This window comes from Argiope bruennichi, chromosome 2, assembly GCF_947563725.1.
Source record: "Argiope bruennichi chromosome 2, qqArgBrue1.1, whole genome shotgun sequence".
NCBI classification, from domain to species: Eukaryota; Metazoa; Arthropoda; class Arachnida; order Araneae; family Araneidae; genus Argiope; species Argiope bruennichi.
The window spans coordinates 86,209,129-86,232,051 of NC_079152.1; the positions used below are offsets into that span (position 1 = coordinate 86,209,129).

The 22,923-nt window shown below is 26.4% G+C and overlaps 1 protein-coding gene across 1 annotated transcript; it reads left to right on the forward strand.

The window, feature by feature from the left end:
• Positions 1–2,019: 2,019 nt before the first annotated feature.
• On the forward strand, positions 2,020–22,568 carry LOC129961730 (carboxypeptidase E-like). The gene is made up of 9 exons (XM_056075278.1): positions 2,020–2,345; positions 3,209–3,402; positions 4,277–4,432; positions 9,701–9,867; positions 9,999–10,129; positions 11,311–11,450; positions 13,895–14,015; positions 15,272–15,459; positions 21,400–22,568. The coding sequence occupies exons 1-9, from the start codon at positions 2,120–2,122 to the stop codon at positions 21,472–21,474; spliced, it is 1,398 nt and encodes a 465-aa protein (XP_055931253.1). The 5' UTR covers positions 2,020–2,119; the 3' UTR covers positions 21,475–22,568.
• The last annotated feature ends 355 nt before the right edge of the window (positions 22,569–22,923 follow it).

Here is a 22,923-nt window from a genome sequence, read left to right on the forward strand (position 1 = left end):
CCTTTTTCGGGTATGGCCCACGAATATTCAATGGCATTGATGTCGGGGTACTGTGGTGGTGGTGTGTAACTGCTATTTACAATGAAAAAGACACCATATTTTGAAGTTGCGTGTATTCTGTTTGGGGTCGTTGTCTTACTGGAAAATGAAATTTCCATCTAAACCCAAATTTTTAACACTTTCCTTTAGATTGCTGCGAAGTATATCCAAGTAAACCGTGTCATTTATAATGCCATCTATAAAAATTAAATTTCCTACCCTGGATGAAGCCATGTAACCTCAAATCATCACGGAGTCACCATCATGTTTAATTGTAGGACGTAAATTTTTTGGATACAAATCAGTATTAGTCTTTCTCCATACAGTAAGATGGTTGTCACTGCCAAAAATGTTGAGGTTTCTTTCATTCCTAAATATAGATTTCTTCCAAAGGTTATTGGTCTTCAATTGATGAGTTTTTGGAAACTTCAAATGCTTTTTCTGAATTTGCAAGCTGGTGAACGGTTTCTCTCTAACAATGCTACTTTTATATCCAGCTTGTTTAATGACATTTAGCACAGTTTCAGCACTTACACTTCTGCCTATGATTTGAAAAGTTTCTGCAACAAGTTGGATGAACCATATGGTAGCAGCAATCTAAAGGAAAGTGTTAAAAATTTTGGTTTAGATGGAAATTCCATTTCCCAGCAGGACAACGACCCCAAACAGAATGCACGTAACGTTAAAATATGATGTCTTTTTCATTGTAAACAACTGTTACACACACCACCACAGTACCCTGACATCAATGCCATTGAATATTCGTGGGGGATACTCGAAAAAGTGGTTCAAAAATACATAATTAGAATCAAAACCCATTTAAAACAAGTGTTGCAAGAAGAATGGGTAAAATATCTTCAGATACCACCAAAAATTGGTCGAATCGGTACCATGACGTTTAGAGACCAATATAAGAGCCAAAAGACATGCAATTTAATAGTGACACTTTGTTTCTATGCATGATATTGCAAAAATTTCATTGGTGTATTCTCAATTTTTTGAGGCAAAATTCTGCATATGTTTATTTAAAATGCTTCTGAAAATTTTCAATTTAGAAATTTTCCGTTGCTTTTTCTTTATTTTTACTCTACATTAAACCATTTGTTATGTGTAAAAATAAAAACAAGTTTCCACTTTCCATTAATGTGTTATTTATATTGAAAGTCGCATTTATCAAGTAAACGTAAGGAACGTAAGGTGTACTCTCAATTTTTTGAGCCACTGTATGTGTAGACTTTATTCGAATTTTTTTATGGATGTGAAATTTTGAATTTATACAGACAGACTTCAAATTTTAATATTTATATATTTACATATGGCCTAAAATATATTTCACTCCTATTTTAAAAATAACAACAAATTCGTTAAAACTCAGGGAAAAGAAAGGAAATATTATTTTTTTTTTTTATTTGACAATGCATGATAAAAATATCATCGTTTGAAAGAATGAAAATAAACACTTTAATAAAATATAAAACGACTCATAGTAATGATGAACTCTAGTAAAATATATTCATCTCCCATGCTAATTAACTTTAGCATAGCGATAATAATATGCATTCATTTCCATGCAAATCGTAATTATAAACGTGCGTTCCGGAAGCCTAATAAAAAAAATTAAAAAAATCGAAGGAGGAAGTTTTCTTGATCCGGATAACTGCGTAAAGAGAGATGAAGATTACAGATATTACGTCACTTGCATCATACGTCACCGTTGCTAAGCAACGGGAGGCAGCTTCGATGAAAGAGAAGTGCTACAATATTTGGCATTTTTTCAATCAAATTTATTCAAATGAATATTGAAAAAGATTGAATTTAATTCAAAAAGCATAAGCTTAATTGTATCTAATAGTCCCCTTAAATTGACAATTAATTATAACCTAATTAGAACTATATTTTTATAGTATTAATTATAACCTTTCGAAAGCTCTTGGCGCTATCGCAGCAAAGATTTGTTCTGACAACTGGCAACCCTACTTGATGCAGATGGCGATTCTTGTTTAAATTCCGTGGTTTCTCATTTATTTGTTCTCTTTCATTACATCATTGTAACCTTCAGAAGTAAAATTTCTCTTCAAGTATGCTGCTTTTACTGTATACATTAATTGCAAGTGTCTCTTGCCTAGAGCCTTTATGGAAAGAACCTTTAACTCATCTCAATAATGCCGAATTACAAGATTATTTACTAAAAGTTCATAAGCAGTGCCCGAATATTACTCGAGTGTATGAATTAAGTCAACCAAGTGTGAATGGATGGCCACTTGTGGTGATTGAATTCACCGAACATCCTGGAAAACATGGGTTTCGTAAGTCATCTTATGTTTGTGTCATTCTAAAGTATGCAATATGTTTAGGTATCAGGGCTGAGAAAAAAAACATCTACTCTTTATTATTTTATCTTAACATAAATGTTATGTTTTCCGTGCCTAATACTGAATTATTTTCCATAATATTGTAAGTGACTGATTTATATTTTCATGCATGTTTACGGCAGATATGGTTTGACAGTTCTGTTATAGAATTGAATCGTTTATTTTTTCACACGCTGCCACTTAGGGACACATGTTTATATATAATTATATATAACATATGTATAATTTGCGAGAAAAAAAAAGATATTCGATTGAATAGAAAGTTTTATATTGTGGTTCATGATCTTCATATTTTATCTATAAATTTTTAAAAGCTATTTCATATATTATACAATTCTTTTTATTGTTATTAGTTTTTTGGCATTTAAAAATTAGATTTCATAATTTTTCCTTTTTTCTAGCTTAGTATGTATAATACTGGCATAATGAGATTAATTGCCGAAATTTATAATAAAGAGACAGAGATATATAATATAAGACTGTATTGTAAATGTTATTTTTTAACTGTTGAAATAAATTGCTTAATATTATTGTAAATAAAAAGTTGTATTTTTTTTTAAAAAAATCTTACTATTCATTAAAAATTGAAATAATTTATAAGTTGTATTAACACATTTAATTTACTATTAAAAATTCACATGTAAAAAATTTCACATGTTTTTAAATTCACATGTTTTTAAAATTGAGAAACTTTATACAATTGAAATAGGTGTTTTTACTGCATTTTTTGTTAACCTTTTGAGGAAAATATCTCAATACACTATCTAATGACATGTTTTTATTACTTCTTTTTTTAGTTAAACCTGAATTTAAATACATTGGAAACATGCATGGTAATGAAGTTCTTGGTCGTGTTCTGTTAACTAGCCTTGCTGGTTATTTATGTGATGAATATAAAAAAGGAAATGAAGATATTCAACATCTGATTAATATTACTCGTATTCATATTTTACCATCAATGAATCCTGATGGCTGGGATATAGCAACACAGGTAAAATTTTGCTGATTTTATAGGTTTGGTATATATAATGATAATATATTCTTTTTCTTTTCTCCCATATCTATAGTTTAGTAATTATATTTAAAACAAAAGAAAAAACATTTTTTTTTCTGTATGAATATTATTACCTTTTTCAAAATCATAATATGAGCATGAATTGAACTTTTTATAATTTTATTTGAGTTATAATTTACTGTATATATGCATTTTAATGTCAATATTAAGCTTCACTGTGCTAGTGCTTTATACAGTTCAAGAAGCCAGAAATAGTTATTATCTTAGTTGTATATATATATTATTATCTTTATATTATATTATTATTATATCTATGATTTAAGACTTTACTGTTATTTTTAGAAATTCCTCATCTGAGATGTATAACAATTGTTGAATCTGTATATTTTGTATTTAACCACTTCAGAATTATTTCTTTAATGAACTTTGCGCCCTAATTATTGTATTTTTAAATCATTCCTCTAGAATTTAAGCATCTGTCATGGTAAAAAGCATTGAATATCGAATGAATTGAATAGTTAAAGTGTGATTTTAAGTATTTTCATATTCATTGCTTTAGTTATTCTAGTTTAATTAGTATATTTATGATTGTAAAACTTAAGGACTGTACATTACTATACTGGTACTTTATATGGATACTAGAATTTGATGGAGTTTTGCTTTTTGGAACGTTGTATATTTCATATGATTCTAATCTTATACGCAGATTAAAACATTTAGTTCCAAATTATGTAATATTTTATTATTAATAAAAATATTTTTGAGTACATCTCATAAATTTTATTTTAATTTATTTATAAAAATTTACGTATACAATACAAATATGTACTTATATTTTTCTTCCTTTTAGTCTGGTGGTAGAGATTGGCTTGCTGGAAGAGAAAACGCCAATGGTAAAGATTTAAACCGAGATTTCCCTGATTTAAATGCAATTGCATATCAAGCAGAACAGCAGAAACAGTTAAGAACAAACCATCTTTTTTCAGCAGATGTTATTGACCATAAGGTAATTAAATTGTCTTAGTTAACTATATATGTTTATCTAAAATTGTTTTGTAGATTTTCTAGATGTCGAATTGGATGGGCATGGAGTTTCATATATTTTTTATTATAGATTTTTATATGAAATAAACAAGATTTTAAATTTTAATGCAGATCTGCTAAAGAAGTATAATGTAAACTATTCATTTACATACTTGAAATGAATAGTCATTTAAAAGAATTAATTGAATAATAACTTTGCTATTTTAAAATTCTTTGTAAGATACTTTAATCATCGATTGTTTTATCTTAATGTAATCCCCATTAACTTCATTCTAAATTCATATTTCCTGATCCAATTCCACCTTTTTTATTTAATTAATGCTACATGCTGTTTGTAAAACTGCTTTTTCAACATTTTCTCATGTTCTGAGTGAAGTAATAAAAGTCTCTAATACTTACAATATTCTTTTAAAGATACCTAAAATTCCTTTTCCTAAAGCTACAGCTTTCCTAAAGTCAAAGAAATCCTTATCAAAATCTCATGGTAAAATCATTGAAGGGAAAAATTTCTGTCTCTTTTGTATGATGTAGATTGATACATCTTTTATCATCATTTGTTTCCTGTTCCTGTTAGTTTTAATATAGAATTTAAATATGGTTTTAATATAGAATTTGATAATAAATTATAGGTATTGAAAACTGAATTTTGTACTTATTTTTGTTTTTCTATCCGAGGTTTACTTAATAATAATTCTCAAATTATATCAAGATCGCCAAGTTACATTATATCTAAGATAAAATTGCTCCATGGAATCAGTTATTTATAATTGATTCAATTTGTGTTCAGGATAAATAGTAGCTATCCTCATTCTGTGAACCTGAGTTGTCTCTAATATTAGTAGAAGTAAAAATTTAAATTAATCAATTTAAAGTGTGTGTGTGTATCATTATATATATATATGTGTGTGTGTGTAATGATATTTTAAAATCTAATTAATCTCCTAATTTTTAGCTCAATTCAGCACATATTAACTTCTTTCAAAAATATTCTATTATTTCTTGATCCAATTCCACCTTTTCTATTTAATTAATGTAACAAAAAACTCTGTAAAAATGCTTTCGTCAGCAGTTCCTACACTCCAAGTGAAGGGATAAAAAATTGCAGACCTAAGCAAATTTTTTTAATAGATCCATATAATTCCCTTACTAATTTCGACATGTGTAGGAAATCCCTATCAGAATCTCATAGTATTTAAACACTGAGAAAAATATTCTCCCTCTCTTTTACATTCTTCTGCTTTTGTGCTGTGCTGTGAACGGATGTGTTTTGCTGTGCTTCTTGTACAAAGAACATGCCTCCTGGATGGAATAAAACAAAGTTAAAAATTGAAAGTGTCTTCCCTGTCTTCGTCCATGATTCTGCTTCAAAAAATTATATGGTTATATATATATATATATAATTAAAATCTCATGTAATGGAAAAAAAAAAAACTTATGATAAGGAATTTCAAAAGTTGTGATAGAATATGTAAATAAAAGGGGTGTTATTATGTTCATCATCTAAGACTGCTTTACAGCTTTCTTTGTTTAAAGTTGTGTTGCAATATGTTTCATTCCATTTAGAATACTTCATTGTTCATGCTTTTTTTAAAATTTATCTAAGAACATTATTTTGAAGTTCATTTTTAAAATTTTGAATAGATCTATGGATATTTCATAATTTTTTAAAGCATATAACATCTGAAGCAAAGTTTTGTGAACATGGGAGGAGGAGTGCTCCTTCCTTCTTCAGATCTTTTTCTATGTCAACATTTTAGTCATTAGTTGATAAAATTTGAAAATGTTACCTAAGTACAATATTTTATTTTGCATCTTGATGATATTTGGGTAAATATTAGTGATATTTGGGTTGCAATATAAAGAAACAACACCATTAAATTTTTGAAATTGGTATTTTTTTGCAAATTGTTACCATTTTTTAGTATATTGAATATTGAAATAATTTCATTACGTGAAGAAAAAAATTGTCTTATACAAAGCTCTATACTTTCTGCTTAAAGAAAATGTAATAAATCTGTTTCAAGCTTAAGTCATTGAAATTATGCCCTTTTAATCTTAGATACATAAATTGACTGTTTTTGTAAGCATAGATGATTTTAATATTCATTGATTCTAATAAGTCATCATCTCTTAAATCACATAATCAGTGTAAGAAATCTGCAAATTAGAATTATGCTAAAAACAAATAATTAGAAGGAAATCAGTTGCATGGAAATTAATAATCATGCTGTATAATTCATTTGAGAAATTTTTAAAAAATCTGTTGTGAATATTTTTTTATAAACAAATGTCATTTTTATTGTCTTTAAATTATAATAGTTTTCAGATTGTATTTGCAGTGCTTGATGCATTAAAATTAGAAAAATTTCATTGTTTTCAGTTATTTAACTTTTGGTAATTAACAAAAAAAAAATCCAGATTTAATATAAGTTAGAAGAAAAAGATATATTTGCAGATTTTATTGATATTCTCTTGACAGGTACCATGAAGGGAAATGTTTATAACTTTAAAACACAAACATGCTATTAATCTCCCACAAATTCTTAAAATTTTTTTAGGGTTTTTCTGTTTCTAAAAATTATTCAAAGAAGTTTAATAGTATAGATACTTTTTACAACATGGAACATTTTTCACTTGGATTGGTTAGTAATTCAAATTTTCATGAAGTACCTTGGATCCCCTGATTTCCTATTAAAATATTGCATGCAATAGGAATATATTATTAAAAATTTTATTCTTTTCAGAATTTTTTTATTATTTAAATATATCTATATGCTGCCTTTAATAATTGTAAAATAAGAATTTTTAAATTTCTTAATTCACTTCAAAGGTTAGAAAAAATGTTGTTAGTGTTTAATAAGAATTCATTCCTGTCAAATTTCAGTGATTTTTTTTCCTCCCACCTAAATTAAATGTTCCTATTTATCGCCTTTTGAACTTTAGAATTTGATTCTGCGAGATCAGTATTTCTGTTAAACTAAAATTTTAGCAAATTTACGGTTGTCATTTTTTGATGTGCTATTCCTATGTTCATTGCTCTCACATAAAATTTAGTATCTTTATTCTCCATTACAGTAATGAATAATTTAAAATAAGATTTTTGGAGAAGTGAGTTTTCTCTCTCTCCTTTATATATATATATACAAAGTGGTGGCAAAAATTGTAGACACTTTAAAAAAATTTTTATGCTTTTTAACTTTGTATACTTATTGAAAATGTAACGTTTCACAAAATATAAACTCTTGTATATCATTTTAAAGAGAATTTTATGCTGATTCCAATACAAAAAGAAAAATTCAAATATTTACAATACAAAAAAAGTTGAGTGGCAATAATTATCGAGATACATTAGATGCTGATGACTACAGTGAGTTATCAGTACTTACTAGGGTAGCCTTCATTTTTTACTCAGCTTCATACTGATGTTTCATTGTGCTGAAGAGAGTTTTAAGCTCTTCCTTCGTTATTGCATGATGCCAGGAAACAATTATAGCCTCAATTAATCCTTTTATTTGATGAATGCTTTATATGTACAAGAGTTTTCAAACAGTATCGTAAGTTCTCAATAATTTTGAGATCAGGACTGTTTCCTGGTCATGATAACAATTCAATGCTCTTTGTACTAAACCACACTTTTAATATTTTTACTGTGTGGCAAGGGACTGAATCCTGCTGAAAAATAAATGATGTGTTGTTGGGAAAGAGATCACTGATGGAAGGTGTAAATTTTGGCTCTAGAATAGTGTCAATGTATTTTCTTGTATTTTATGTCCCATTGATAACTTGGAGAAGCTCAATGCCATCTGCTGACATGCATGAACAAATCATAATACTAACTGAGTTCTTCATAGTTGCCTGAATGCAGTCAGGGTGTAATTCTTCACCTATTTTATGTCTTGCATATTTTCGCCATCACTACTGAATAAAAATATCTTTGTTTCATCATTCCATATAATCTGTGACCACTCATCATCTGTCCAATTAAGGCTTTCCTTTGTCGACTGTAATCTTTATATGCTGCTGTAAATTGAGATAAGGATTTTTCGTTGAATTCTACCACTTAGTCCAACATCTAATAATATTCTCCTAATTGTTCTTGAACTGACATATATGCCAGCATCATTCAAGTGACTTCTGATGGTAGCTGATGATATTCTTCTATCTTGGAAACATAGTCTTTTTATTCTTCTGTCCTGAACAGATGTGGTGCACCTTTTTCAGCCATTTCCTGCTTTGTTTTTTATTGAATTTATCTTCTGATATCATAAACAAAACTTATTGAGTTCAGTGACTCCAGATGTAGTCACCGAACCACCCAACTATCTTGCAATTTTAGCATACGAAAGACCACATTCATGTAACACAATAAACTTAGTTCTATTTCTACAACCAAAGCATTTTTTAAAAGTAAAATAAGTATTTCTCTTCATTATATTTTCATTCATTTGTGCATTGCTATAAAAATTTATTCTTAGAGCGTTATTTAAGAATCTTTAACATGATTGTTACCATAAATTTTCTGTATAATTTATAAAATGTAATAATGAAATTCTTTCAGATATAGGACCAATTATATCCAAATCCAATAAAGAGAAATATTGGTATTAATTAAATGAAAATTTTTAATTTAAAAGGGTTACCACCCTATTTCTAATATAATTTGAAATTTCAATTTACATTATTATAACACTAATAAAATAGAAACCTTTTGCTATTATGTTTCAGAGATGAATTTTAAATTAATAATAATCAATATTAATGTTAATCAATAAAAATGGAATTCGTTTGAGTTCTATTTTAAATATTTAAACATATTAAAAGGACTATAAATGTTATATTCCTTTATTTTCTTAAACATATATAAATAAAAAGACAACTAAAACATCTCAAAAGTACCTTTTGCAATATAAATGTGTATTTTCAATGAGTGAAATGAAATTATAGATAGGAAATTGTTTATGCATATTTTTTTTTTTTTTTTTTTTGTATGTATCAGAATTGTTAGTAATTTTATTTTATTGGAGTCCAAGGGGAAAAAAAGCCATCTGAAAAATATTAAATAAATATCATTATTTAATATGCCTTAGTGAAGAATATCCCCTTTCTAGAATAATGGCATCACATCAACATTCAATTTTAGTGAAAATTGGGGCTGTGTTAATGAAAGAATATATTATACTATTATCATTATGTGGTTATTACTTTTTAAAAATGATGATGGTTTTTTCAGTTGCAACCAGAGACAAAGGCCGTTATACAGTGGATTTTAAACAATCCTTTTGTATTGTCTGCTAATTTACATGGTGGAGCTCTAGTAGCTAATTATCCATATGATGAAGCAAGAAAACCTCACAAGCTTCATGATTACACTGCTACCCCTGATGATGATACCTTCAGGTAACGGAAGAATTCTTAATTATTATATCACAAATTTGTTGATGTCAATTTCTTAAGTAAAGTTTAATATTTCACTAAAGGATTTTTATGAAGTTATGACCAATTTGAATATAGTATAAAACTGTTTATAGGTATTTGGCCAAGGTATATTCTGGTGCCCACAAAACCATGGCTGCTGACAAGCCTATAAGCTGTGGTGGTGATGATTTCACTCATCAAGGAGGCATTACTAATGGGGCAGCATGGTATAGTGTTGCTGGAGGTACTCTTCATTTATTTATATGAAAACGGATTATTTAAAATCTTTTAGAATTTTTATTATTATTGTTTTATAATTCTATATTGTTATTATTTTCTAAGAAAATTATTCTAATAAACCTATATGAATTTATAGTTTTGTAAATATTAAAAGCTCTTTTGTGATTGAAATAAAATTCTTTAATTAAATATTAGTTTTGTTTCTGTTGTCTTTATGAAGACATTTTAATTTTATTTTCTAGTATGAATTAAATTTTCTTTTTCACTCTTTCTGCTCAATTGTCTGCTGCTGTTCTTCATTTTAAAAATAGAAATATCGTAGAAAACCATCATAAAAATAGAAAACCATCTTTTAAACAATTCTTATAATGTTAATTAGTATAATGTTCTTATAATGCCAGCATTTAAAAAAAATTTATATATAAATTTTTAGAAAAGCTATTATTATGGAGTTTTTTAAATTTTATTTTTAAGTCTTAAGATTCTTTTTTAAAAAATCTGTTTTATCATTACACTTGAATTACTTTTTATTGCAGCCAAAACAGGAGATACTTACATTTTTACTAATAATAATTAAAAAAAAATTATATTTTTGCTTCATTCATTTTAAATCATGAAATTGTTTGAAAAAGAAAATAATTTTGATTTTTAATCTGATTATCCTGTTGAATGTATTAATACTAAGAAATGCACCTGTCTATAAACTTTTTTTGATTTTGTAATTTTCAAAACAAAAATATTGAAGGTAAATACTATTAATAAAGGTTTTAATGAATGATTCCTTTCAAATATGTATTTTAATGGGCTTACATTTCATTTATATAAAACAACATGTATAACATTAGACATTACAACTATTTATTTCTCATATGCACTTTTTAAATCTTTTATGTTACAATATTGATTTGTTAAGTAAAAAAAAGGTATTTCTTAAAAGAAGGATGAATTTTATTTAATTTAGGATATTAATTTAATGCACACACACACACACATAATTTGCTTGCCTTTGTTTGTAAATATGTTGCTGTAAATGTATGAAAATAAACTTAAATTTTAGTGAAACATTTTTATTTATTGTGCATTTGTCTGTTGTTTATTCTATATGTCCATTTTGAAATAATTTTCATCAATTCATTTTTTACTTCTTTTAGCTTAATTATTTCTAACTTTCAAAATTTATTTTAGGGATGCAAGATTTTAACTATTTGAGCTCAAATGATTTTGAAATAACATTGGAGTTGGGATGTGACAAATATCCTGCTGCTGATAAACTCCTTGGTGAATGGGAAAACAATAAAAAAGCTCTAATTGATTTTATCTGGAATGTATGTTTTCCTTTTTATTTAAGTTTTGTTTTAGAATTATGATCTATTGATTGTTTTTTATATATTTAAAATATAAAAGTTTATTGATTCTTGAAAGCATGTAAAATGCACTTGAGAATGCTGATAAATAAGTGAGGTTTGTTCCAAAAGATCTCGAGCACATCCCAAATTTGTTAATATGATAGAACCAATATGTGTGTGACTATGAAAGACAAAACTATAAACAAAATGTTGATATATCATGGGAACCATTAAATTATTTTTTGCTTTGTTAATATCTATAATATTAACATCACAACAGCAAAAAGATATCCTAGAAATGGAATTTATCTTAAATGATGATGATTAAGAATGAAGTTCCAAATTTATTTTGTAGATGATTTCTTAATTTAATTTTTTGGGGGAGGGTAATCAAACTAGTGGAAGTAAGGATGGATTTGATGAAACTGAGGAGGACAACTCATATGCTAATAATACAGGGTATTCAGATGAAAGATTTAAAGTATCCCCCCTCCATAAAAAAATAATTGTATGATTTTTCTGGATTTTGTAAAACCATTTTTCAAAAGTGATTCATGTTGGTGAGAATGAGCAATGAATAGTTTGTGTTCCTAACAAATCTTTCATCATAACAAATCTTTTATATTAGAATTTTTACCATGAGATCATTTAAGTATTTATATTCTTGGAGTTTTGACTATCATTTCATTTTATTATGTACTGATCATAAGTATTTTGACATACATAAATATATAAGATCAGAAATTGAAAAGTTAAAAATAATTTTTTGGAATGTATATGCAAAATAAGAAGGTGTTTTGCTGGAAAATTACAATAAACTTATGTATGTATTTGCAGAATATGCTTTAAAAAAAAAGTCAATGAATTTATCTCATTCACTTTTTCCTAATTTGTCATATCTATTGAGAGTTTTAGCCATTGAGTAAAAGGAGGAATATGAAATGCACAAAACACCCAATTCAATTTATGCAAAATTGCAAATGATTAACAAAAGGCTGAACAATTTATGCCATGCAAAACTGTTGTTAATATTAAATTTTTAGAATAAAAAAACTATTGAAATGTTGTTCAGTTATTTAATTTTAAACTAACCAGATTATTTTATTGAGCTTTTTATACTTGCTTTATTTTTTTTAAAAACATTATATGTAGTGATCCTGATGTATATATTAAAAAAAAAATCCATTGTGTATTAGAAGTTTTTAGTTATGGTGAATTAAAAATTTTTTACACTCTATTTATTGGGGATTATAGGTGTAAGAAAACATTTTTGAGGTTTTTGTTTTTATTTTTGTTTAGTGGTACTTTTTTAGATTGTTTTTATTAATTTTGGAAGAATTTTCTTGGAGAAGCCATTAGCCAAAAATCTGTTTAATTCAAAGGCATTTCTAAGAAAGGGATGAAAAGTTTGGATAAGCTAGGAGTAATCTTGATGGCTGTGTCATTATTCCCTTGAAAAGAACAAGAACTCTTCTAATATATATATATAATAAATTACAGGATCATCAGCTTAAAAATTGACTAGCATTCTAAAATTTCTTGTAACAATTATTTCTATTCTGGGTAATTTTTGATTAAACTTTTTTTTTTATTTTAAAAAAAATTTTGTGGGCTACTTCAAGTTAATATTTACTGCAATTGCAGTACAGATTAATAATGTCTCTTATTAACTGCTTTATGTTCAAATACTCTTATTTGCTCCTCTCCAGAAAGTTATTTGCTGGTACTTTAGTATTATAAATTAAACTGGCTTGAATAATGACATTTGTCAATAATATACTAGAACAATGAATAGATTCATTAGATCGTCTCTTGATGTTTGAATTTTTTTAAGTAAAATTTCTGTTTCATAGATCCTCTTTTTAACAATTTTCTTTTATGCTGTACTTATTTATTTATTTATTTAACACCCTGTTCCAGAAAGGCTTAAAATTGACCTTGATTCTATATAATTTGAAACTCCTTTCTAAATCATTTGTTTAAGAAATTCCTCTCTTAAATGCTTTGCTTTTTTTTTCATTGCATTTTTTGTAGTTATCAAGAACATTTTTTTTATTGTTTACTAATAATTTTTTGTAATTTTGATTATTTCAATTTGTATATAGAAACTATCAATGCTTCACACATGTGACATATTATTTTTAAAATTTGTCAAAAGCTGCTTACATGTGAAATTTTTAATAAAAGTTAATAAGGGTAAAAACAATATTTTTTAAATTATATTTTATGAAAACATCTAATCAAACAATAAAATGAAAACTTAAAAAATTTTCTGAAATTTTATTATGGGGGAAGGAAGATTTTTCTGGTTCATTTTATTATATGAAAATAATTTTGAATAAAGAAATGTAGATGAAATAAAAAGATTGTTCTACAAAAATAGCTTAAACATATTTTTACTTTTTTTTTTTTTTTAAATCTAGAGTCATATTGGCGTTAAAGGAGTGGTAAAGGATGCTGGTAATGGAGTTGCTTTGCCTGGTTCAAAAATCAAAGTTTACAATATTACAGGGAATCGTGTGATAGATCATGATATTACTTCAGGTATAAAATTATATTTATAATTTAAATAATTAATACTTGATCTTTTTAAAATTTCTGAATGTTGATATCTTTGTTAATTCAACAAAGAAGTTTAAAACAACCTGAATTAATTTGTTATATTTATGTAGACAGAAAAAAAATGGGCATATAGAGTTTAAATAATTTTTATTATTTATAAAAAAAATTACCGTATAAATATAGTTGTATTGCATATACTTAAACTTTGATTCAGAATTTCTCTCAGAAATTTTATCTTGTAACATTTGATGAATTTCTGTCTGAGATTATAAATAACTCAAAAATGGCTAATTTTAATGTTTTGCTAAACTTTAAAGCTTATGTTATATAATTTTTTTTATATAAAGTAAGTATTATAAATCATTTAAAGTTCATTTTGATTTACTATAATATGGGTGTTAATCTTTTGTATGGATCTAAGAATGAAACATGCACTTCAAAAATCATATTTGAAAAGCAATTATAGCTCTGTATATTGAAAGCAACTTTAATGTTTCATTGATCTTACTTATTCAATTAAACTTGAAAATTAATTTTTAAGTATTATTTTTAATTAAATTTTTTTATAAATCTGAGTAGTGAAATGGAAATGTATAATTGTACATCAAGTATCAGAATTTGCTGTTATGAAATTTATTCGAAATTTACTGAACTGAAATTTTCTTTGGTCATCTTCTTAAGCTTACTGGCATTAGGTATTCCAATGAAACATAGAAATTTGATGGGTATTTTTTATTGTTGATTTTAATTACTTGCATGTATATAATTTCAAATTTTATTTCAAGGTATGATTATATCCTTACACTATTTTAATTCCAGTTTATATATATATAATATGATATTTTAAACTCTTAATTTAGTCCAAATTAATTTCTAAAGCTTTATCTTAATTTAGTCCATAGTAATTTCATTCTCTCAGTTCCTGATCAAATTCTACTTTATCTACTTAATTAATTCAAGAGAAGCTTTATAAAATTGCTGAATCGGTTAAAAGCCTAAATGTTTCCACACTCTGAGTGAAGAGACAAATTACCGCTGACTTTACAAATTCTTCTAAAAGATTCCTGTATTTCCCTTGCTTTTTGATTGACATGTGTTGGAAATCCCTATTAAAACATGGCAAAATAAAGCGAACTTTAAAACTTCAATGAGTCTTTCTGTCTTCGAAACTGCTATCTGCTTTAAAAAAATATAATACTTACATATATATAATATTATATGATTGATTTCTGTTTCAGCCGTAGGAGGAGAATACTGGCGACTTTTAACACCTGGTGTCTATCGTATTACTGCTATGAAAGAAGGTTACATACCTCAATCTAAAAATGTTACTGTAGTCAATCCTCCAAAACATGAAGCTATCCGACTGGATTTTGATCTTATGCCAAATTTTGAAGATGAAACCGACATATTGTTTGATACAATGGTAATTTAAAATTTATTTTTTAAAGTTAAATAATAATGTTTTGCATCTAAATATTCAATAATTTTTTTCAAAATGGTAATTTTAATAGCATAATGCTGTACAATATGATATCTTCATGATTTTATATGTTATTCAAAATATCAAAACAACATCATGAATATATTATGCAATTGCTAACAGGGCAGATTTGCCTTGCTCAATTTTTACATGCTTGTTACTTGTTTCTGTTTATTTAATTCAGTGATTTACAACAAATCAGAAATAAAATAATACATTTTAGAAACAAATGATAAAAAAAAAGAAACATAAACTGAGCAAAATTGAAAGTTTTTAAAATTAAATATATTAGTTTTTATTGCTTGCACTAGATTATTAAATGGGAAAAGTAAGCAATTACCTAGGAGCTCTACTACTCAGGGTGCCAAAGCCATCAAGATTTTTTTTTTTGCATTATTTTTAGATTTATTTAATTTTACATTTAACTCTAAGGGCCAGGCAATCGAACTTATTCCAAATAAAATCAGATATTGCTATCTTATCAACTACCACCACATGCAAGTTTTTTTAAATGTTATTTTATAAAAGATTGTAGAATTTTATAATTTTTAAGAATGTCCAATTCTATAATTAAATATTATTTACATTGCGTTAAGAAAAGTTTTGTCATTTATTTTGTTCTATTTAGCTTAAAATTACTTTAAAATTTATTGTGCGTTTGTTTATATATGATATACTGAAACCAACTTCTTAGAAAGTGGTCTGCAATTAATTATTTTGCTATTTCAGTATGTCAAAATTTGCCACTTAAAACTACTTATATAGAGGTTAAATTAAAATCTATTAAAAAAATATTAGGTTTTGAAAGTTTGAAGAGAAACTTTTAAAGATGTGATCTAAGGGGCCGAAGTTTGAAAAAAAAAACTTTGGTCATTGTTTTGTTTTTAAACTCGCCTGATAGTATACAAAAGTTTTCAAAAATTTGTCTTGATTGTCCTTTAATCTAAGTATCTGCTAATTATTCTTGAATATGTATTTAATGCTGTTCAATTTGCTTTCTTGCATATGAAGTAGTCGCATATATCAATGTGTCTAATACTTTCATCTTAAAAATGTTTTTTTTTCCCCCAGCTTAAGCATTCCATGTTTCTTTCATGCAACTTCAAGAGGTTCTTTTTTTATATAATAACTTATATCTTTAAAATATTTTTAAGTCGCAGAACTTTAGTCACAACTGCAGTTTTTTGCTACTTTATTTTTTGATAAGGCCACAGTAGTTTGCTTTTTCGTATTTTATTATACAGAAGAGTTGAAAACTTTAAAAAGATATCCAGATATGGATCACTTACCTCTCACTTCACCAGCTAAGTCAGAATCAACACACCCAAAAGGAATTTCATCACAGTCCCTTTTCTTGAATATTAACATTGGTTCTTTTTAAATAACATAGAACCCTCTATGTGTCATTAACACTGTCATGAAATCTACTAAAATGATTGATAGCAAAACATACATCTGATTTTAATCTCAGCATTATGTACAATAAAAATCCAACAATTCCCTAGCATTTATTTTGACATTTTTCTAATTTTAAATTAGTTTAGTTGGAGTTTCTGTAAAATCTTCCATTTGAAATCTTTTTATTACATTAAAAAATACAATTTGTCTAAGAAATTATAAGCAAGCTCACCCTTTTCTTTTTTATAATTCATATTTAAGCAAATATATGTAATAATCATATATATATATATATATCAAAGTTCCCAAATCAAATTTTTCAGAAAGTTTCTACTTAGTTTTTGATTCAATTTTTATTATTTTTAGCAATCTTGAACAGAATAAAAATTTAGGTATCATTTTGCTGTATAAACTGTATGTAATCTGCCTTGGATCTCCTGTATCCTTGTTGAACCATTAAAATAGTTTTCGAACATTTTGAAGATTGCTTCAAATCATATAAGGATTTATTAAACTTGCACATCACCATTTGTCAAAAATCCTTCAAGATTGTGCGTATGAATTTCAAAATTTAGTTTACTACTAAAAAATGCCTTTTTTATATGCATTTAGTGAAACTTTAAGCCTAAATTAACTCCAACAATTGACAGTGTTCTCAGTTTAACTGTTGAACATTCCCAAAAACTGCAGAGCTATATCAAGTCTGTGAAATTGTACACCCAGAAGAAGTCCAATACTAACAATGAATTGTCATAATAAGATTCCTCCTTGGAGAGGCCCAGACAATAAGAATATGATAAGGTGAAGCTTCTTCCATAAAACACTTGGGGCAGACTTCAAAGCATTTAGAAACTTCAGAATATTTCATAATTCTAAGGTGCCCGTTGAGAAATCAAGTAAGAGTATCTGATCCTGCCTACTTTAATCAAGTCAGAGAGCCCCCTGGACGACTATTCTTATACCAGTGATATACTTGTGGGACAAATGAAAGGGTTTTATTTTGGCTTTTAGCTCTCAAGAAAATTTCTTTGTAGGTAAGAATTTCAGTAGGCACAAAGGCATCACACTAAGCACAGAGACATCACATTTAGTCAGAGTGTCCAGAATCTCATTATTCCAATGATAATTTGACTAACATATACATATGTTTTTTAATAATCAATTCAATTCTTTTGCAGAAAACCTTCTAGCAACTAATCTTTCTTTCTGCTTTTACTAGCTCTGAGCCTTTTCAGTTCAACTACTCATTTGCAATTTGTTATTAATCTTTGACACATTTACAAAAAAAAAAAAAAAAAAAAAAAAAAAAAAATCCTTTATTTTTTTTTCCCTTTGTGTCTTTTCTTTTTTTATGATGATGTCATTTTATTTTTTACTGCTTTCTTTTAATATTTGTAATCTGATCCATTTGTAGCTTCTAATTAAAATCTTCTATATACCACTTAACATTAAATGCTACATGAACCATTTTATAAGCAATAAACTAAGAGAAGTCTCTTTCCTGTACTTTCCCTCCTCTTTAATTTGGATTCCATCGATTCTATTATTTCTTTAGAATCTGAATTTTTTTGTTTTATCTTTTGAGTTCTCCAAAACTTGTTATTTCGCTATGATATTTCTTTAAAGGTAAAACAATCTTTTTCGAAAATATTATCTCTTGCCAAAACATTTTTTCTTTCTTTTGTATTATTTATTGTATATTCAATCATTACTTATTTTTATGATTTGAGATCAGCTTTATCTCTCTTAACTTGATATAAGTTATATAATCAAGTACTTTCAATATTCATTGAATTTGATGCAATCATATATGATTTTTCAGCAGGAATTTGATTTTTGATAGTAGTTGTTAGACGTCTTTTGCTATATATAAAGCACTCAATACTGCTTCACCCTTCTGAGATATTTTTTTTTATGTCTGCTTCATATAGTGTAGTTCTGACTTTTTCAACTTAAGATCTGTTCATTTAATTAGTCCTGCCTTTTGTTAAGGTATATATATTAATCTGTACAATAGTTGGCATATCTTAATTTGTATAAAATTATTCCAAGACTCAAACATGCTTTTCTTCATTGTTATAATGCAACTTGAAATTTTATATCCAAAGTAATTAGTTGCCATGGCTTCATACCTTTTAAACAATTCACAACTTGCATTTTTTTTTCAGTAGATAAATCATGATAAAATCAAGCCATCAATAAAGCATACAAAATACTTGTTTCCATTAGGTAGAAGGTGTAACATGTTAAAAACACCACTATGTTCAAGTGATTGCGTACTTGTGTGATTTATCATAAATAGCAATATCGATTGTTTTCAAGAAAAATCAACTTTATAGTGTGTTTTTTTTTCCATTAAAACTACAGTTTTCTGAATCCCTATTACCATCTTATGCTTAATCTTCTGAAATTTTCCTTCCCATAATAACCAACTTTATTTTGGATTTCATATTCATATTTCATGCATGCTTCTTCTTTCACATTCAAAAGTTATCTTTTATACAAGGTTCCTGCTTTACAAACGTCAATAATGTCACTGTCCTTTAGGAATTTCCTTTGTTTGTAGGTCGATTCATTATAGAAAGACTATCTATTACAATGGTTTTCAAGACACAACTTTAATCACTAACTTAAGTCCTGCAGATCTTATCAGATCATGATCTGTACAATTCTTGTTCAAAAATTGATATTATATATGCATAAGGCTTGATAGCTTGAGTAATTTTGAGCCGATTTTAAACTCCCTGGATATGTTGTAAGAACTGTAAAAATCTTGGGCAAGTTTTGTAGATGGATCAAGCAGATCAGTGGGTGGAAATGGTAAGGGGATGAAAACTTTCTTTAAGCAAAATAGGCTTTTGCTAAAAATAATTATATTATAGTAAAAATAAAATACTCACCTACCACAAATTATTTTTACTTTTTGAAAAATTGAAATGCATCAGCATTCTGCTAAACTTTTTTTAAAAAATATGTCACTCCTTCAATATGGCGGGAAAACAGAATGTCATATTATATGAACTGTTTTGACAGTTGACATTTGCACGTTTACAATTTGATTTAAAAGTCCAGTATCAGATTTGAAACTTAGAGCATTTAAAGATTAATTCCTTAAGTACTTCTCATCTCTTATTAATGGGTCTATTTCACTAATATTAACATATCACCATAGTTCAACATTTATTATGCAACCAGTTAACAGAAAATGCAACTGCTTTCTGTCCTCTTTTGTTTTTTTTATTTTCAAAAATTTACATTAACTTTTCTTTTCCGTATGTTTCAATTTAAATATTACTTTAATAATACTCTTAATATTTTTAAATGCAGTACTAGTAGAACTTTTGATAGTCTTATTTCTATCATTTTTTCCATTTTATTTCTATTACTTCTTTTTACCCTTCTTTTCACAGATTCTTATATGAACTTATTAAATAATATTATTTCTAATACAGTAATGACATTTTCGTAAGAATTTGTCAATATTAACAACAAATGGAATGCATTATTACCATCTTTTAATCCAGTACAGTTGATTTTAATTGATGAATGATTTCATGACATTTTACAAATTGTATTTCTAATCAGTTTTTGTCTTTTTTCGTTATCAGAAATGTCCTTCACAGATATAATTGATTTGCAACTCTTTCCTTTTAAAAGTTGTCATTAACATATTGTAGATGAGTATCTGCTCTATACCTTTCATTCTTTTTACTCTGTTAGTTGTTCTCTGTTTTTTAGTAGTGGTTTAAGAACATATTCTTTAACATCATGCTCATCTATTACAACTTCCAATCAAAATTCTTAAGTATCTAAATGCACTCATCAGGATTGTCTTAAAATATATTTCTCAGTCATTTCTAAGCTGGAGTTTAAAATCTAATGAATTATTTATTATAGTGATTTGGAACTAATGAGAAATAAAACAATACAAATTAGGAAAAGATGGCATAAAACATGCAACTGTTAAAAGTGACATATATACTTTCAGTTTAAAAGGAAATTGTTTCAGGATATAATAAATCATGATGTTTAATGATTTTTAACCCTTTTGATCATAGTTGATAATCGAAAGGATTTCGTACCATGTTTTTGTGTAAAATTTCTTTATCAATCATAATATAGAAATATGTTTTTTATTGAATATTCACCTTACTTGCGATGATTGTTTGATTCATTTTTTCCTTTGCTAAAATATAGGTACCTCATACTTTTTTCTTAAATAAAATTTTTACTTATTGATATTTATATCAAGTAAAGCATGCTAATTTAATTTTGAAAAGCAGTATGTCTTGAAGGTAATAAAAGGTATCTGAAATCAGAACAAAGCCTTAGGCTATGTGCTGCCATTTTCTACAAACTGTGACATCGCACAAATTGAATCCATTGCATTTTTTTCCCATGTATCATAATTTAACATGATTGCAATTTTTACTTTGAAGCTTTTATTCTGTATATAATATGAGTTGTCCTTGCTTTATTTTTTAGAGAACTGATCCTGAGACACTAGAGATTTTGCAGCTGTTAGATTATTTGCGATCTCGTGAACAGAATGATGACTGAATTTTCCAGCACTTGTTATAAACAAGGCACTGTATCTTATGAACTTTATAAGCATATTCCCTTTCCATTCCTTGAACATTGAAAAGTAAATTAAATGTTCATTTCATTCTTCTGTATGAAATTGTTCCTTTTAACTTAAAATTACATAAATATATTGACTTAATTCAATTTATGTGGTTATCCCTAGTACTTAAAATAGCAATTGAATAAAAGACAATTTGTAATGTTAATTATGACAGTTGCTGTGTACAATTAGCATTTTTTTTATAAATAACTGCTAATATTCTATATGAAATAAGTTTGATTTTAAGAATTTATTGTGTGATTAATGCTAAACATGCTGCAATTTTTTAATTCATTTTTTAAAATCTTATATTGTTTTATACTTTAATAATAATAAAAAAACACAATTGTGATTAAATTTATACTTAAAAACTTGATTCTGAGTTAATACTTAAATGCATTGTTTTAAAACTTACATTGTGATAGTACATGAATTTGTTTTGAAATAATTTTATTTTTTCTGTAAATATTATATTTGATGCATTATGATAAAATTTCTTATGTGTCAGTTTGTTTTGAAAAAATTTTACACTTTTTTGAGCTTGAAATCTAGTCACTTCCTGAGTCATATCTTCCAAAGAAAATTGTTTTCTAAAATGAGCACTTATTTTTTACCTGTTATTTTTATTATTATTATTTTTACTGTCAAGAAATGCAATATTTTAATTTTATTGTTAAGATACTTAACTTTTATCAAATGTTGTTAAACAATGTTGATGGACCAAAAATTTTATCTGTTGTAAAAATATTCTAATTTATCCCAAATGATATCTATACATTTAGATATATATTTATAGTTTTATGTCTGAATTTCTAAATGATGTTTTTAAATTCAACAATGTGTAAACAATTCTTAATTATTGTGGCTGAAGTAAACAAATATCAAATATGTTGACATTAGTTTCTTTCAATACTACTAGTCTTTAAATATCTCAACATGTATTAATAGTTACTGCATGAAAGTATATATTCATCTCACCTGTTTGATTTCTGTAATAGTAGATATGTATTAATAAATTGAAGAAAATATAGTTGTATATTTTATTTCTCCAAAGAAGTTTTTAATAATTCAACCACAGAAATTTTCATTTATTCTGAAAAAGTATTATAGTTTCTTTTGCCACTTTTATAGATGAGTTATGGGGGCTAAAATGAAATATAGTTATGCTGAAATGTTAAAAGTAGTAATTAAGATTTCAATGTTTATGTTAATGCCATATTTCTAGTTTGTTAAAACACTTAAAATACAACATAGATACTGCAAAAATTGTAGTGATACATGCAAAATTCTATAAGTAAATAAATCAACTGTCATGCTTATTTACTATTTGGCTTATTTACTAATTCTCAATTTACAATAAAATAATTGTTGCAATCTTCGAGAAA